Source organism: Melospiza melodia, chromosome 21 (genome assembly GCF_035770615.1).
Source record: "Melospiza melodia melodia isolate bMelMel2 chromosome 21, bMelMel2.pri, whole genome shotgun sequence".
NCBI classification, from domain to species: Eukaryota; Metazoa; Chordata; class Aves; order Passeriformes; family Passerellidae; genus Melospiza; species Melospiza melodia.
The window spans coordinates 13,162,652-13,181,848 of NC_086214.1; the positions used below are offsets into that span (position 1 = coordinate 13,162,652).

Consider the following 19,197-nt stretch of genomic DNA (forward strand, 5'->3'; position numbering starts at 1 on the left):
ACTTCCTTCTCCCATGCTCCATCCCCTACCCCAGGGAATGCCCCAGCTCTGGGAGGATAAGGACATGCCCTGCATGCCCCAAGGATGAACAGAAAGCTCTCCATTCCTACCTGGACTCTCCATTTTCCTCCACGTGCTCACAGTGAACAGAGTTCAGGGCACTGACTTTCTTGTAGTCTTGAGGAGTCAGGTACAGGTATTTGTATCCCTGCAGGGAAAAACAGCTCATTCATCCCAGTCCCACCTGTAGCCCCTTCCTCATCCCCTGCAACCCCTTTCAGAAACAAACTTCCACAGAGTGATAAGAATATCCTCTCAATATTGGAGACGCAGCTGAGGCCAGTGAAAGCTGGGAATGGTGCAATATTTAGCACTAACTCCTTCTAGATGCCAACCTATTGTTTGGGAGATGGTAAAATCCTGTCATGGAATGGTTTGGGTTAGAAAGGACCAGGTTACTCCCAGCCTCATCCAGCTTAGCACTGGGCATTTCCAGTGTTCTACATCCAGTACTGAGGAGAACCTCGGACGTGCCACTCTGAAATCTTTACCCTCACCTCTGCTAGAAGAGGTGCTGAGACAGTTACATTTTCTGGAAAAACCTTTTTGCTTAGGATTCTTTTCCTGGGAAGCTGAGAAGTCCCGGAGAAAAAGGAAAACAATATTATCTCACTGCTTCTCCTGTGTTTTGCTGCGTTGGAATGTGTTTGGAGATTGCTCCATTAGCTTCATGTGAATCGTTTTAACTTATTGGCAAATCACAGCCAAACTGTGTCAAAGCTCTGGAAAGAGCCACGAGTTTTCATTACTATCTTTTTAACCTTCTGTAAGTATTCTTTCTGTATTCGTTAGTATAGTTTAGTATAGTATTCCTATATTCCTTTATATATTTATATATCCTATATATTTTAGTATAGTATAGTATCGTGTCATAAAATAATAAATTAACCTAACTTCTAAGAACATAGAATCAAATTCATCAATCCTTCCTCTGCCTGGGGAGCAAATACAACAAGGTGCTATCAAAACAAGCCTGCTGTGGGCTGCTGCAGTGTTTCCCCCACCTTGTAGGGGTTGTCGGGGTCCTCCCAGGCCACGTGGAACATGTGCCGGATCTCCTCGGCCAGCCCGATCCTGGCCCCGCTGTTGGCAGCCACGTAGATGCGGGGGATGCCCTGGGCCCGGGCCAGCTCCGAGGCCCTGAGGAACAGCACGTCCTCCTGGGGCCCGAAGGAGCCGATCTTGTACGTGATGTCGTTGCCTATGACAATGATGTCCCGGCCCTCCGGGTACTCGGGTGTCTTCAGGGTCATCTTCCAGGCCACCATCCCGATCTGCAGGCCAGGAGAAGAGAACGGCACTAAATGAACGCTGTGTCCTCCAGGTGCGAGAGGAAAGAGTCACACAGGAATTCTCTGGGACTTGGCGCATTTTCCTGGGGGTGACAGCAGCGCTGATGGGCTCTGCCAGTGCACAGCACAGCTGGAAGCACTTGATGCTTCCCACACTCCTTGGAGCACGTTCTGCACTGCTCTCACGCCACCAGGACACTCACGCTGGTTCTCCCTCTCCCCTTTCAGGGGTTTATCACAGGTTCAACACATCCCTCTCACAGGCAGCTGTGCATTCCCTGTGCTCCCAGGGTGAGCTGGGATGTGCTGCTGCACAGCCTTCCCAGGTGTCACCCCACCACCCTCATCCCCCTCATCCAACCCTCGTTCTGACCCCCTTTTTATTTCATTGCTATCTCAAATACCCTTTTCATTCCTTCCTCTCTTCCCTTTTCCCTTCCCCAGTTTCACAGCAGCTCCATCCCAAACCCGCTTGGCTAAGCAACGCCTTTTGCCACACATTTTTCTTTCCCAAAAAATCACTGATCTCTGCTGGCCCATCTCCGGGAGGATCAGCAGCATCCCTCCCTCCCTGCCCTGCCTGCCCCATCCCTCAGATCCCTGCCTGCCCCATCTCCTGGAGGATCAGCATCCATCCCTCAGGCAGCGCTCGGGGCTCCGAGTGCCATTAACAGATGGGAGCAGCAGCGTCCCTTGAAAGCCACATGCATCACCCAGTCCCCGCCTGCCCAAGGATCATAAGCCCTGAGTACACATTCCTCAAGCCGATTGCACATCCTCTGCAATCAGCAGGGCTGAGGCTCTCATTGTGGAGCCTCGGAATTCTGAGCATGATGAACTAAAGCGGGAGGGGGAGAGGCAGCAGATAGATCTGTGCCATTTAATCCACATCCAAATGGCACAATACACAGCCCAGATCCAATCAGCATCTGCAATAAGATATGCCATAATGGGCTCATTAAAAAAAATAAAGAGGCAGAGGAATTAATCAAAGGGTCATTGGAAGTAAAGCAGGCAGCAATCCAAAAATATTACAGCCAGCTACTGGCAGATCCTTCCTTACACCTCCCCTTCCAAGAGCTGAGATTGCAAGTTAACAGAGTGTTCCAGTTCACCTTCTCCTTGGATTCCTCCACTCCTACTCTGACAAGTCAGAACAGAATAATCTTTTTGCCTCTGAACATTTGCAGACTTACAGTTCCACCTCAGCATCCAGCTGCAGGGTTTGGAACAGAGAGATGCTGCAGCAGCTCCAAAGAAGGGAGCAGAAATCCCTGAGAGTTGTTTCCCTACAGCCACACTGACCCCACCAGCCAGGGCTGAGGGACCAGTGACGGACCAGGGAGTCCCCAGGGCTGGCGCCACACTCCATCCCACCCACAGGATGTAAGGGATTTTCTTCACTTTGAGCAGCTTGATGATTTTTGACAGCACAGGAAACAGGCCAATTTAAGGTGTTTCTTATTTAGAAAATTCAGGTTGTAACAGAGGTGTTGGAATAGTTTCCTAACCCAAGGTCATGGGTCCTGTACACCAGTAAAGTCCCTTTCACCAGTGCTCACCAGCAGAACAGAAACAACCTAGCCAGGGCACAAACTCCTGAAAACAGTTTACAGCTGACAAATATGGAACAACCCTATACAGTTTAGGAAAAAAAATAAATTAAAAGTGCACCACTATTAACTTGGGTGTCTTTTGCCTCCCCAATTCATCACATGTTTTGTGCCATTTATCCAGTAATAAAAGCCACGGGGATCTGCACAACTAAGGATTTTTTTTTGCTATGAATTTGCTAGATTCAGTTGAGATTTATGGGCAGTGGAGAATGACTTTCTATTCAAAAAAAAAAAAAAAAAAGAATAACGAGATTTTTAAGTTAACGGCAGCACTCCAAAAACTGGAGAGTTCCCAGGTTAATTAGCCAGGCTGAGCTAATCACCTAAGAGCACTGGCAGGCAAGGTAGGTGATGGTGAGCAGCCCTGGCTTTGGAACAGGCTCCTTTGAAGAGACAACACAGTTTGGAAGTGCTGCTCCTGCCACGGCTCCATTCCCAGCACACCCAGGAGTGAGGAAGAGGCGGAGGAAAAATAAAAGCAGGAACCATCTTATTTAACTGTTTTTATGTTGGCAAAATGATTTGTGCCCTGGTATTTCCATAAGAAGTGGGACCATTATTCTCCTGTAGGAACACATTTGGTTTGAAAAGTATCAGTGGGCAGCACGTGAAAATCAAAGGGGATGAATTATTCACAAGCCCCGATCAGAAGTGATCATTATTTCTGATGCTCCAAACTGTGATTAGGATTCAGTGCTCAGCTGTCATTTGCTCCCTGAACGGCCCCAGCCCCGCAGACACACGGAGATGACACCCAAGTTTCAGATGTATAATTTTACACACACCTTCTCCCACTCCATCCTGGCCTTAATGGAAGCATTAAGAGCCAGTAAAACGGGCGCGCTAACGAACGGCGCTTCCCCGGCGCTCGTAAACGCCGCTCGTTTGACACCCAGTGTCAACACTAATCATGGCCTAAAATTAACACCAAAATTGACTTCAACATTAATTGCACTATCGATGGGAACAGTAATACACACACTGATGCAGTTCCAAATTGACTGCCGGTGGCAGGCAGAGCTGTTGACAGCAGGCTCCGAGGGGAGCGGGAAGGAGCCGATCCCAGGCTCCCTCCGAGCAGAGGGAGCCAATGCCACTGCCAGCTGGGGACAGGGAGCTTTGCAGCCTCTCTCTGGCAGGTTCTGTAATTCCTGCAGAAGCACAGCCAGCAGATTCACGGAATATCCTGGGCTGGAAGGGATCATCCAGTCTAACTCACGGCCCTGCACAGACATCCTGACAATCCCACCTTGCGCATCCCCGAGAGCATTGTCCAAACACTCCTGGAGCTCTGGCAGCCTTGACCACTCCCTGGGGAGCTTGTTCAGTGCTCCACCACACTCTGGGGAAAGAACCTTTTCCAGATATCCAACCTAAACCTTCCCCTGGCACAGCTCCAGCTGCTCCCTCAGGTCCTGTTACTGGACACCAGAGAGAAGAGATCAGTGCTGGTTTATTCCATTTCCCTCACTACAGGATGGTGCTGAGCCTGGGGACTGAAGGCCAGGCTTCATTTTATCCATTCACATCCAAATTTGGAAAGATGAAAGTGGGTATTTACTTGGTGCAGATGCAGCAATTTTGGCATTTCAACATTTGAATCTGCTGCCTGGAAGTTCAGATCTAAAAGAGTGACTCTCTGCACTTACACTGTGCAGAGCTTTTGAATTTTTATCTGGAGCAGGAACCAGCTCCCAGGAAAAGGGCAGAGTGCACATGGCTTGCCAGAGGCATTCCAGCTCCGTGCCTTGACAAGGGTGGAGTGCCAAAAGCCAGGATTCCTTCTTGGCTCTGGAAAAGGTGTCCCTCAGCAACCCAAGCGTGCTGGTGGCAGCCCAGCCAAGCACGCTGGCACGATCTGAGCAATGGCAGGGAACAGCTCCAGCGTGACACCAAGAGCTCAGGGAAAGGTGTCACAGAGCCCCTGAACCACCCAGGTTTGGAAAACACCTCCAAGATCATCGAGCCCAACCTGTGACCCATCCCCACCTGGTCACCCAGACCAGAGTGCCACATCCAATCGTTCCTTGGACACCTCCAGGGATGGGGACTCCAAACCACCCTTCGAGTGCCTGGCCACCCTTTCCATGGGGAAATTCCTCCTGAGGTTACAGATGGTAAAGATACATGACAGAGAGCAACACACAGCCTTCATCAGGGGCTTTCCTGTGGGCAAGAACATTCCTGTATCCATGCCAGCCACATACACCTGTTCAAACATCTGCATGAGCAAGAGAATAAAACTGTGCCACCTCTCCCATCCCTGCTCCTGGAAGGATTTGGGGGATTTGAAAACCCTCCAAGAAATGTGCGGCTCTGGCTGCTGTTTTAATTCCCTGTGCCTACCATAAAATGCAGGAGCAGGGGGTGACAAAGCAGAACATGCAGCTCAGCGATGAAGCTGTGCTTGTATAAAATGCATTAGCTACACCTTCCTGCCTCTGGCAATGTGGGAAGCCACCAGAGCAGCGTTCCAGGAGCCCTCTGCCATCCCAAATTTCCCCTGGCCAAACCTCCCCAGCTAGCCAGGGAAGGTGCAGCAGCCCAAGCTCCAGCCAGCAGCGGTGATTGTGGATTATTTCTGATCCTCGTGCTGCTGAGGAGGAAAAACTGTGACATCTAGTGCCAGTGGGGAAAATGACATTTTCCATGGGCAGAGGCAGCAGAGGGATGAAGGGGGATGTGGGGTGTTGCTGCAGGCCCTCCTTACATCACTTTCTCCTTGTCCTTGAAGATTAGTTGGCTCTTATCAGCAGCTGGTGCTTTCCTGGTGCCAGAGGATCAGGGGAAATTGTAGTCAAAATACATAAAGTGCTATAGAAAAGCATCCCAATGCCTGGCTCAGGACTGACAAGGAATATATTGAGTTCTGCAAGGGGCTGAGGGAATTACCTTTTCACACTGAGATTTGTGCTAATATGCTAATCTGGGGAACAAAGCCCTGGGCTTTGGAGGGGGTGGCACTGTGCTCCAGGTCTTGTCTCCAGCACGGTGATTTACACAGTGGTGGAGACACTCCTGAACTGCTCTGTGCTCACCAATTCCCAGCCCTTTCAGAGAATTCCCCATTTCAGCACAGCCCCACGGCAGGGGTGGAACAGGATGAGGTTTAAGGTCCTTCCAACCCAAACCAGTCTGGGATTCTGTGACAAAGTGGAAGAGGAGGTGTCCTCTGGATGGTCAGAGGATGGAAAAGGCCCTGTAGTGATGGTGCTGTGCCCCAAGGGCAGCAGCACAAGGACTGGGACCCTCTGCTCTGGAGCACCCACAGCAGTATAGCAATAAAGAGCAACTTGTATTTTCACAGTCCATTAATTCCCTGGCCTCTTTGTTGAGACCACAGCAAAGAGCTAATTACTGCAATGGTGTGGTGGGCAAGGGGAGTGGTCCTGAGCTACCAGGAAAACCTCTGGGATTGGGAGAAGCCCTGAGACCTCCAGATTGTCCTGAAAACACAGATTATTGCCCAAAATGCTGCTGGCCAGCTCTGTGAGGACAGGGAGAGCCCAGGCTGGAGCTCCTGTCAGAGCAGGGACTGCAGCCCTGGCTGCCCACACATCTCCTGATTTTCTGCTGCTTTCTCAATTCCTCCCATCAGCTCAGACTCTCAGGGCACTCAGCTCAGCTGAATGCTGGAACAGCAGGGGTGTCTTGACCCCTTTGGACACGGAGGAAATGCACCTGTCAGGAAGGCCAAGCCCTGATCCCCCAGTGCCAGGCCCCCACTGCAATGTGGGACTAGCTCTGAGCCTCTGATCCAAAACAAGGAGAGCAGGAACCTGGATGTACCCAGCAACAACAACCTTTACCACAGACAGCAATTCCCAGCAGACATCTCCTCTTTACTAGAAAACACAATGGGCAATCTCTTCAATGAGTTTGAATTCAGAGAACCAGCACCTTTTGCTGGCAAGAAAGAAAAATAATAATAAAAATCTCACATTTCCCTGAGAAGTTCCTATTTCACCTGTCAGCCAGCTCACTGGGACCAGCTCTGGATGTCTGGGGCACAGACTCAGAGTTGGAGGGACCTCAGTGCCCACCCAGTGCCACCCCTGCCACGGCAGGGACATTTTCCACTGTCCCAGGCTGCTCCAAGCCCATCCAGCCTGGCCTGGGACACTGCCAGGGATGGGGAGCCCACAGCCTCTACAAGAAAACATTTGATAGATCACATCAGATCAGATTAATTTAAATACCAACACTGCACACACACCACAACAGCCATGTGATTTCTTCGCAGACCGAGCACAACCAAGGGTTAAAATAAATCTCCTAATTTTTTTTTTTTTGGTGGTCTTTGGGTACAGAATCTCGTATAATAAGACTATTTGTATTCATACTGGCAGAGTAAACACTACATGCTCATGCCCAGGCAGCTCTGTGCTTGTAATTTCAGCAAGAACAGAGCGACGTCCCTGAGGGACTTTGCTATTTCCCCAGCCACCATCCACTCCAGCGCTGAATGAGAGCAGGGAAGGAGAGAAAGATGATGGCACAGGGCTCCCCAGCAGCCCCAGCCTGCCCTGGGAACAGGCAACAGCTCATTCCAGCTTTAATCAGAGCAGTTCAAACACTTCTGCTCCAGTCCAGCAGAAGACAAGGCCGCAGCGACCCCACGGACACCATCAGGGGTAATTAGCAAAAATCCTGTTCCAAACCTTCCCCCCTGACAAGATGCATGCAGGAAATGGTGAGGAAAACCTCCGTTTCCTTGCATCCCTACCCTGATGGGTTTAACAGAGCCTTTGCAAACCTTAAGCTGTGATTTTAGGAAAATACAGTTCAACAACATCAAGAAAAAAATAAATTATACCAACACTTAAGGCTGTTCAAATTGAAATTACTTTAGAACATTCGCTTACTAATTCCCACAAAAATAACCACCACATCTTCTAGTGGTTCTCTTTACTCTGCAGTCATTCCAAAGCTGAAATTTTTTTGCACCCAGCAAAACCCCACCATGGCAGCAAAGTCTCCTGCTCGAGCTCCAGGAGTGACCCCCAGCATCAACTCAGTTGTAACCCTTGAGTAAATCCTGCTCTAGAGTGGGAGGTGCCACACAGTGTGGGGAGGATGGAAATGGAAGCATAAAACAGATGTTTCTGTGGTTAGGGTTTTTCTCAGCAAATGAAAATATTTCTATTTAGTCTTGTAAAACACATTTTGCTCAAACACAAACCCCAGTTACCTGGAACAGCTGAATGAGCATTTTTTAATTATGAAAGAAGCCCAGCATAGGCACAGGTTTGAAATGGAACCATCATTTACTAGGGAAGTTAAAATACCCATTGTAGGGAAGGCATTAATTTTTAATGAAACAAAAATCTCATTTTCAGGAGTGAGATTCCATCTGTGAGAGGCTGAAGGGATAGATTCTGTGCCCGGCCGGTAAATTCTCATTCCAATGGCCAAACCCAGCCCAAGGCACGGGGTGCTGAGGGGCAGGGAGGGAGCAGCAGCAGGCAGGGAAGGGGCACTTGCCTCGTTTCCTCCTGGCAGCCTGTTCATGTGCACGAGCTGGCCCTGGTCATCCAGCACCAGCTCCGTGTAGGTCAGGATGTCCGAGGGCAGCGGCGCTGGGGGCAGGACGGCGTGCTCGTTCATGGAGTTCCACAGCTTGATCAGAGACTGGGGGCAGGAGAAACCCTCGTTAGCAATGCCACCCACAAATGTTTATATTCAATATTTGTATTTCAATCTGCTTAATATTTACATTAACAGTATCATAAATATAATAATATTATATTAATACAATAATATTGCTATATAATAGTATAATATAAATATAGTTATATTACATAATATGAATATAATATAGATATAATTAATAATATATATTTATATTATATATAAATATAATAATTTAAATATAAATATTTACATATCGTATATAACACAAGTTATATTGACATTATATCATATATATCATATATGTAACGTTATATTGTATATAACATACATATCTATGTCATATTTATATTTCAATCTACTTAATAATATTTACATTAATAGTATTATAACTATAATCATATTATATTAATATAATAATATTGTTATGAAATAGCATAATAATATAAACATAGTTATATAACATAGTATAAATATAATATAGATATAGATAATATAAATATAATAATTTAAATATAAATATTTACATTATATAATATATTATGCAAGTTATATTTACATTATATCGTATATATTGTTATATTGTTGTAAATATATTGTAAATATAACGTTATATTGCATATAACATACATATCTACGTAATATATATACAACATAAATATAACATTATATTGTATATAACATAAATATCTATGTTAATCTTTATATTTCGATCTACTCCAGTGTGCTATTCCCAGCAGAATTTGGGGCTGTTCCCAACTCAGGGCACCCTGAAATATCCCTCTCCTGCCAGTGTGACTGACAGTACTCCAGGGACAGCACCTGCTCTGGGATTGGAGTTGTGAAACAGTTTCACCCAAAGTGAAATGTGGATGAGGTGGTTTGGGATAGAACCCAGCAAATCAGAAATGCCTCCTAGGAAGGGCAAATGACAACATGGGGAAACAAACAGCAACAAGAGAGGGGACATGGTTTATGTTTCACTGTTTGACCCATTGATGGAACTCCAGTTTATCCTAATTTCATTGAAAATAGACTCAAGCCACAGCTGATAATCCCTGGGGACCACTGGCAGCCACTCCAGGCTCCCCCAGCAATGAGGATGGCAAAGACAGAAGCACCAAGGAGAGTCCAAGGAACACTCACCTGCCTGAACATCTCAGGAATGTCATAGACATAGGATGTCCCCAAGGTCTGTGCCTGGAACCTCTTGGACTGCAGCAGGTCCTTGGTCACGTAGGGAGTGTTGATCAGCATCCCGTGGAGCGGTCCCTGCTTGTCCCCATACGCCTGGAACATGATCTGCAGGACAAACCAGGGGCGGTTCTGAACACTGAGCTGACCCAGCCCTCAGCAAAGCCCCCAGGCTGCTCCAGCCTGCTCGTGCCTGCCCTCTGCAAGGCTGGCACAGCCAGGGCTCCATCGCTCACTGCTGCCCTTTGGGGACACCTCAGCACCGTCACTGCACCATCCCACGCTCACCGCCCATCCCCGCGGAGCCCAGAGCACCCAGAGCCACTTCCCCAGCACAAACTGGGCCCTGAGAGGAGCCCCCGGTGCCCAGCAGCTCCCTGAGCCCTGAGAGGAGCCCCCCGTGCCCAGCAGCTCCCTGAGCCCTGAGAGGAGCCCCCGGTGCCCAGCAGCTCCCTGAGCCCTGCCTGTGCCCAGGGATGCTGGCAGCAGCCAGGAGAGCTCCGTTATTTACGGATGGGCATCCGCGGCTGCGCCCGCCTGCCGGGTCAGGACTTGCATATGTCATGGGGCTTGAAGTTCTGATATTTTAAGTCTAAAAGATTTTCCCAGAGTAGCAACATGAATTATCAACTGCTGTGCTTCGTGGCACTATATATTCTGAGCAGGCAGGACTTGGAAGGGAAGCTTTCCAAGGGAGAAACAGGAGGAGATAAAAATGGGATAAAAACACCTTAAACAACCCAAATCCTGTTTAACAGGGCCACACCTGGCAGAGAGGACACGATCGGGATGTGTTTCACAGAATTTGGCTAATTGAAGAGGAATTAATTGAAGAGTTACACAAAATTCAGTAAAGCCTATTTTTATTTTAGATAAAACCAGCAGTTTATGCTCTCTTCAGGCTGCACAAACATTGATTTGGGAGGCAGCTTCTTTAATGGGAGAAGCATTTGTTCAGGGTAATGAGTGTTTGTGGCAATGCCTGTCTTGGGATCTGCCAGGATCTGCACTTGGAAATTCTCCTTAAATCTCTGGGAAGCTCCACAGCAGCTCTGAAGGGAACTGGAGAAGTCTGCTGAGCATCACCACTTATCACTACTGAGAAACAAGAGATCAGGGTCATTCTGTCACCATGAAGCCATCCTCCCATTCTTCAGAAGTCAGGAAAGTACCCAGCATATCAGTAATATATGATTTTTTTTGAAAGATTTCTCTAAGTTTAAAAGAACCCTCTGGAAACATAGGAAAAAAATCCCCAGATCTGAACTCGCCCTATAAACCTCCATCATGAGGGGGAAGCTTCCTAAAAATACCAGTATATTTTTTTACTAAAATGTGGTTAATATTCTGGAAAACTAATCAAATTTAATACTGGAAAGCAGCTAAAGCCTCACACGCCCACAGGAGCCCATTCCCCAAGCTTTAAATAACAAAGCTCATCAGTTCAGAGTTCACTTGTGACCTTCAACCACAACCCAACTCAAGGGTTAAGCTGAGCTGCTGGAGATTATTAAAATGTTCTTTTCTTTCCTCATCTCCCCTCAAAGGCAGGAATGAGGTAAAACACACTGACACTATCTGCTCTGGGATCTCAGAGCTGGATGGACTCCACGGCCAGCACTGGAAAAATTAAATGGAAAAAGGGGGAGAAAGGTGACTCAGCACTTTGTGTGCTACATTCACAGCGCCCAAGTGATTTATTCTGCTGCTTCTCCTGCCTGGCACAGAGATGATTACAGAGGGAGATGTAAACATTTCTCTATTTAAATATTTTCCATGCATCCCATGCTCCATGGATTTTAGCATATGTAGGTATTGCAGTTAACCACACTGTTCCCACACCACAGAAAACAGAAATACCACAACAGCCACAACCATTCCAAAAGAGCCCATTACGCTTCAGAAAAATGATATAAAAGCACCTTCCATAATTTTACATCTTCCTGCCCAGGTCATCCCTTATATCTTTAGAATTTAAAGGACATGTTCACACATTTTCTTCTATCTACTCAGAAAAATGTACAATTAATAATATTTTTTATTACAACCTACAGGATGAGCATCAGCAGTGATTCCTCTTCTAGTATTTTTTGAACACTCTGAGGAAAACTGTTGGGGAAAACAGCTGCCCAAATGACTGAGGGCACAAAACAACCAGAAATCCTGACTGATTTAACTGCGCACATTTTCACATCTGCTGCTGCAAGTTTATCTTTTCATTCTCCTTCCTTTGGCTAAGCTGAGCGACAATTTTGTGTTAAATTAAAATGTATTATGGGGCTTGAAGCAACCTGGTCTAGTGGAAGGCGTCCGTGTGAGGATGTGCCACTTCATCACTGCACTGCCTCCATTTTCTTGTGCCCTTCAGCACAGAAAGTTTAAAATTCCCAGCACCCAGGACCCCAACATCCATGCCCAGGGCAGGGGGTTGGAATGGGATGAGCTCCAGGGTGCCTCCCAACCCAAACCATTCCACGATTCCCTGGAAACACCACAGCCCACAGAGGAAGGAGCACATCCCCGTCCTGACGGTCCCACCCAGCCCTGCATCCTCAGGCACGCACCTGGCCCGTCCTGGAGTCTGTCACCTCCTTGTAGAGGCTGATGTCCAGGTAGTAGCCCGACTCGTTGGTGAGGAAGAGGCGGATGGGGATGGCCTTGCCCGTGGGCGTCAGGCGGATGTTGATCTTCAGCTCGGCCTGCAGGACGCGCAGCTTCCACAGGCGGCTGCCGTAGCGCATCACCATGGAGCGCACCGACTCCTCGATCTGCACGGGGGCAAAGGGGAAAAGCCTTCCTCAGCAGGGCTCTGAGGCTTCCTCAGCAGGGCTGGGAGGTGTCCCTGCCTGGGCCAGGGGCTCTACGGTCCCTTCCAACCCAAACCATTCTGGCATTCTTTCAGAGGCAGTTGCCATAGCGCATCATCATGGAGCGCATCACCATGGAGCGCACCGACTCCTTGATCTGCACAGGGGGGAAAGGGGGAAAAGCCTTCCTCAGCAGGGCTGGGAGGTGTCCCTGCCTGGGCCAGGGGCTCTACGGTCCCTTCCAACCCAAACCATTCTGGCATTCTTTCAGAGGCAGTTGCCACAGTGCACCATCATGGAGCGCATCACCATGGAGCGCACCGACTCCTTGATCTGCACAGGGGGGAAAGGGGGAAAAGCCTTCCTCAGCAGGGCTGGGAGATGGCCCTGACTGGGCCAGGGTGCAGTGACATGGGCCCTAAGGTCCCCTCCAACCCAAACCATTCTGGGATTCTTCCTGGAGGTGGCTCCTGTAGCGCCTCGCCATGGAGCGCACCGACTCCTTGATCTGCACACAGGGGGGGAAAGGGGGAAAAGGGGGAAAAACCTTCCTCAGCAGGGCTCTGAGACTTCCTCAGCAGGGCTGGGAGGTGGCCCTGCCTGTGCCAGGGGCTCTAAGGTCCCTTCCAACCCAAACCATTCTGGGATTCCTCCTGGATCCATCACTGCTCTGCGTCCCTCTCTTCCCACGGCTCCGAGGTGGTGAAGAAGCACCACACATCAGCACAGTGTGCCCAGTGCAGTGGCAGCACCTTGGTGACCCTGTCCCTCCTCATCCTAAGCCTTGAGACACGCAGGAACTCCACCTGGGGATTGATGTAGTGGGACAGTGCTGGATTCACATCCCTGCTTCCTCATGGCACACAGAATCATTAAGTTGTAGAAGATCTTGGTGATCATCAAGCCCAACCAGCACAGTCCACCCCAGCACAGGTAGCCCCTGCCTCCCCTGCACAGGCACTGCTCACACCTGGGAGCTACAGAATCCAGGGAAGCCAAATCCTTGGCAAGCAGTTTTGTAGCCCTTGTATGCACAATAATCACATTTCACTGCCTGCACGGAGCTTTAAATCAACAAAGCAATTACCACTTGGAGCTGGGCCTTCTGCTCTTCTATTAAACTTTATAAAATACCACTGTGGGCAAAGCACATATTAAAAGAAGGCAATTTATAGGCTGGCTTAAGCATTTTTCCCAAAAAAAGTCTCTTTTGCACAGCAGCTCAAGGAAAAGTCATGGTTTGTAACTGAGGGCAGCCCAACTTTGAGGGGTGAATATTCCAGCTTCTTCTGAACTTCCTGGGAACCAACAGCTCTGGATGCACCAGGAAAGGCTCATCCAAAAGGGATTTAAGCCACCAATTTTTAATCATGATTTAAAAGTCAGCAAGCAAGAGAGAGTTATTTTGATACCAAATTCATCTTTCTAACTTTCGGCTGCTCTCCTCAGGAAAGGTCAGCTCTCATCTTTGGGTACTCATGAACTGAATGCTGATTTCCAGCTAAATTCAGCCTGGGCTTGGGACTGGGACTTGTTTTGTGGTGATTCTGCTTGCCACAAACATCCCTTATGCCTGAACACTTTCACTTGTGCATCTACAAAATTTAATGTTCATTTATTTATAACGTTCATCTCTGTGGTTTTGCACCAGAGACTGAAAATGAGGCACTTTTGTAGCTGAATTTACAGATTCTTTTTAAGCTCCTAATTTAGCTCATGTTTTATTTGGATGGAATCTCAACTTTTGCAACAAACAGAAGACCTGCTTCCTTATTAAAACTGTTTACCTCAAACACACAATGAAAAAATAGGTTTGGTTTCAAATACAAAACATATTTCCAACAATTGTCCCTCAGTTTACACAGTGGAGCTGAGCTGCACAACAAAACGGTTTTAAAGTGCCAGAGGGCAGGGATGGGTGGGATATTGGGAAGGAATTCCTGATTATGAGAGTGGAGAGGACCTGGCAAAGGCTGGGAGTGTCCAAGGACAGGTTGGATGGGGCTTGGGACAGTGGAAGGTGTCAGGGTTGGAACAGGATGAGCTTTAAGGTCCCTTCCACCCAAACCACTCCATGATTCTATGATTAGAAAACATTTTATTTCTGACAAGTGAAGCCCTGGAAGGACGAGCTGGGCTGGAGGTCCCACCTTGGAGGGGTCCATGATGACGGTGGGCACGAAGTTGAGGAAGATGTGGTTGCAGTCCGTGCGCACGTTGGTGTTGTTGAAGGCCACCTCCAGCTCGTCCATGGCCTCCAGCAGCAAACGCTCACCCTCGTTCTGCAGGTACTCAAAGGAGGCTTCCTGCCAGGAGTGCCAACAAAACACTGAGTTCTGGCTCACAAACCACTGCCCCAGAAAGCAAGGTTTGGAGAGCTGCGGGAGGGTGGGATGGAGAGGAAGATGGAGAGGAATTCTCCACAGTTTGGAGAGCTGCAGGAGGGTGAGATGGAGAGGAAAATGGAGAGGAATTCTCCACAGTTTGGAGAGCTGCAGGAGGGTGGGATGGAGGGGAAAATGGAGAGGAATTCTCCACAGTTTGGAGAGCTGCAGGAGGGTGGGACGGAGGGGAAAATGGAGAGGAATTCTCCACAGTTTGGAGAGCTGCAGGAGGGTGGGATGGAGAGGAATTCTCCACAGTTTGGAGAGCTGCAGGAGGGTGGGATGGAGGGGACAAACCCCACGTGCAGCCCTGGAGCAGATCCATCCCCAGCACAGAGCCAGTGCTCCCAGTGCCTGGGTCCCACCCCTGGCTGCCCTGTGCCCTCCTTTAGCTCACAGTAAATCTGAAACCACACAGGGCAAGCCAGTGTTGCCTCAAGATCTAAGGATTTATGACTCTCATCTTGGGCCCTGAAAAATCTCCCTGGAGCACAGCAACTCCAAAGGGCTGGTTCTGAGAGCAGCACCAGCAAGGAGAGGGCACCACCCCAGCCCTCCACACAGGGAATGGTCCCTTTTGGCTCCTGCAGCTCCCCAGGGTGACCCTGCCTTCACCCACAGCCTTGCACGGGCACAAACCCACCTTGGTGACCAGGTCCGAGTGCCTGATGATGGCCCTGACGAAGAACCTGTAGTCTGTGACCTCTGTGCCCACCTCCACCTTGGCAGCCCCCAGGTAGAGGTGCATCTTGTGGTTGGCACAGGGGATGGCCGTCAGGTCGAAGTTCCTCATGCGGTTCAGCTCCAGCTGGAAGGCCAGGGCAGGCTCCAGGTGCCTGTAGATCCTGTCCTCCTCAAACTGCAGGGACACAGCACAGGGGGGAAAGAGGGCACTGGAGAGGTGAAACACTCAGGGAAGAACCCCACAACGCCCCTTGTGAAATTTCATATTTAACTCAAACTCTAAAAATTCAAACAAATCCAACCCAGATGCTTCCATCTCACACAGCACTGGGAGCTGTGAAATTGTTGAATAACACAAATTGCAGGGCAGCAAGTTCTCAAGCCCACCCCCCTCAAAAAAACCTTCTTTTCCACAGAAACCAGAAGGTTTTGTCCTGCTTCTGAGCAGTGAATCACTGCATGCAACTCCGAGCCAACACTTGGAGACAAGTATTAAGAACATCCAACTCACCTTATCCCGGGCACGGAAGGTGAAGAACTTGGGGAACTCCCTCTGTTTGAAAATGAAAACAGCAGTGTTAGTGTCCCCAAAGCAAGCACTGAGGTGCCCAGAGTGCTCCCAGGCCACTCCTGGGGCAGCACCCCAGCACAGCAGGTGACACAAGCTGTTCCCAGCCACTTCCCAACATCACAAAGGGGGTGGAAAACCAAATCACCTTCAGGACAGCAGAGGCAGCTCAAACCTGCCCTCACTAATGCAGAAGAGGCTGCTTGATTGGCTTTAGATTGTTATTGTCAGTTATTAACAGATAACAAAAGTGTCCAGACAGTAGAGGGAAACTTTTTCTAGGTCTGTTATGATTAAAATTCCAGTGGAAATGTCTGGAGTGATAGGAACGCTCTGTTATGGACACAGATGTACACACAACAATGATCTTATTCCACAGCTCTCTCCATACCATTACTGCCAGAAATACTCTCTTCCCAAGGAAAACTGGGACTTGCAATCAAATTGTTCTCCTGTATGAAGCAGCTGGGACTTGCAATGCAACCCTTCCAAAATAAGCAGTGGTACAAGAAATGCTGCCTAAAAATCCAGGCTCACTCAATACATCAATTGTCTGTGAGCCTCATCTAAGAGAAAACCTCTTCCATGTTTGCTGGCTTCTCCCCATCCCTCCTACCTGTCCCCCCCTGCATGCTGCCAGCTTCTCCCACCATCTCCAGGCTCATTCCACCACTAATGGAATTGCTTCCAGGGCACCTCACTGGTGTGCTGGGCAAATATCATAATTAGATGTGCACACACACAAAAATCCTCAGTGCCCTGCTACCAAAATCCAAAAGAGTGCTCCATTTCCTAGGCAGAAGAATTATACCCCTGCTGTGTTCTAATCAACCAACCATCATCAAGACAATCAAAATAATTTGCCTAAATTAGCCAATCAAGACACCCTGCAAACTGCAGAACGCGAGGAGCTGCACCAGAAATCATCAGAGTTGATTATTATACTAATAATCACGTTAAAAACCTAATGAGATGAGGAAATTGGAAGCTTGCTGGAGCAACTCTCTATTACCTCAACATGCTGGGAACTAATTATATAGACTGTAATTAAAACAAAAACAAACCTGAGCCCAGGCCTGGCTAAGTTAATGGTTGGTCCAGTAATGAAGGGGCTGGGGCAGCAGACAGCAAGGACAGAGTGACAGAGCAGCTCCCAGGTGCTCCACAAACTCTGCAGCCAGGTGAGCCCACACTGAGGGTGCAGGCAGAGCTTGGGATGGTTCTCTCTGTTCTGTGCCTCCTTTCTGACCTCTGGCACGTCCCACAGCACTTACTCAGCAACTCCCATTTTTCAGCGCCCATTCTGTTCTCCAAAACTTCCTTTTTCACACCTAAAGCCCAGATTTTCCTGCTAAATGTCCCAAAAGACTCTCCACAAAATCCAGTTTCCTAAGCTGCTGACTGACACCTCTGTACCTGTGCTGTGAGCAGCAATTCCACTTGGTGACAGGTTCAAGCACTATTTCTGCTGATTTGTTTTCCCTTCATAAACCTTCCCAGACCAGCTGTGTTGAGCACAGGGGGAGTTTCTTGCACTTCAAAGGCTCCTGACAACTTCCAGAATTGAAAAGCAGAGACCCAAGAGACAAAAATCTGGTTTATGCCTTACACTGCCACCTAAACCAGATCTCACTGATGCCCAAGAGACAAAAATCTGCTTTATGCCTGACATTGCCACCTAAACCAGACCCCACTCATGCCCAGACCTGGGGAAAGAAGGAATTCCCAGCAGTAAGAGCATCAAACATTTCCCACACCACAAAACCACTCTGCAAAATTTAACAAGTCCCTCCAGTGACCGAAGTTGTTTTAAAATCAGTAAGAGGCCAAAAGGAATCACCAAACTACATAGGAAATACAAAGGTTTCACTGATAATTGCACTTTGGAACAGAAAGGGAACACAAGAACCGCTGGAACACAAGGAGATCTCTGTCAGTGTGGCTTCCTGAGCTCAGCCAGGTGACCAGGGACACTCTCAATGCCACGGGCACAGCCTGGTTTGCAGCCAGATTTCCAAATAAATACTATAAATACTTCAATACATAAACACTTCAACTCTTCACTTTGACAGGGTGTGGGCATGAAATGCCTGCCTGAGGTCCAAATGAGAAGGCCAGAGCCCCCTGGGTGTCCCCTGGCCTCGCAGCAGCAATGCCACCCTGCTCCAGGCCCTTTTTACTTACATGGAATCTCTGGTCCACCTCATAGTTGACCTGTTTCCTGAAGTCCTTACAAACGAAACATACACACATAGGAAGAAAAAAAAAAAGCAGAAGACAGCTAGCAATTAGGATTAAAATCAAAAATTAATTAATTCAAGAATACAAGAGGCGTCAAGATTGCGTACAATTGTAAATTAATTCTCTTAAGCAAATTCATGAAGACCATCTCGAGTTTTAGAGGATAAAAACAGTGAAGAGAGAACTAAATACAATAAATACAGCATTAAATTTGGGGGAAAACCATGTCAGATGCCAATGTAGAAAGCAGGGAGGTGTGAGCATCAGGAGAGACGTGGAAATACCTTTTGTGCCACGAGGAACGTCAGCCTCCGAATGCCATGCTCAATCAGGACTGATTTCTGCAAAAACAAGGGTGCAAACAGTGACTGGAGAGCAGAAAAAGGCCAATTAAAGCAGACTGGAACCCTCTGTGCAGTGGAAAATCTCTGCAGATCCTTCTGAGCCCCTGCTCCCCTGGAGGGAGGATTTCCCACCTGCTGCTCCTTTGGCAGCACAAACCCCCAAATCCCTTCCCCTGAGCAGGGAAGGGGATGAACCACAGAGCACTGAGCTCAGGCTGAGCCTGGCTGGGCAGGAACGCAGCAGAGCCACCCCCAAACCGTGCAGGAAATATCCTGCATTGCCTTTGGAACAGTGCAGGAAATATCCTGCATTGCCTTTTGAACGTACAGGAAATATCCTGGATTGCCTTTTGAATTGTGCAGGAAATATCCTGGA

General features: G+C 48.4%; 1 protein-coding gene across 4 annotated transcripts in view; it reads right to left on the reverse strand.

Annotated features, from left to right (window-relative positions):
- Positions 1-19,197, reverse strand: part of ACACA (acetyl-CoA carboxylase alpha) — a 99,959-nt gene that overhangs the window by 31,661 nt on the left and 49,101 nt on the right. For 3 of the 4 annotated variants that reach the window (XM_063173711.1, XM_063173714.1, XM_063173713.1), the window contains 10 exons: positions 18,762-18,818; positions 18,421-18,465; positions 16,180-16,221; positions 15,628-15,843; positions 14,751-14,906; positions 12,358-12,561; positions 9,746-9,901; positions 8,453-8,599; positions 1,065-1,334; positions 111-208 (listed from right to left, as the gene is read on the reverse strand). In XM_063173711.1, coding sequence (XP_063029781.1) covers positions 111-208; positions 1,065-1,334; positions 8,453-8,599; positions 9,746-9,901; positions 12,358-12,561; positions 14,751-14,906; positions 15,628-15,843; positions 16,180-16,221; positions 18,421-18,465; positions 18,762-18,818 — 1,391 coding nt within the window. The remainder of the gene's footprint in view (positions 1-110; positions 209-1,064; positions 1,335-8,452; positions 8,600-9,745; positions 9,902-12,357; positions 12,562-14,750; positions 14,907-15,627; positions 15,844-16,179; positions 16,222-18,420; positions 18,466-18,761; positions 18,819-19,197) is intronic. The other variant, XM_063173712.1, reaches the window with a different exon arrangement.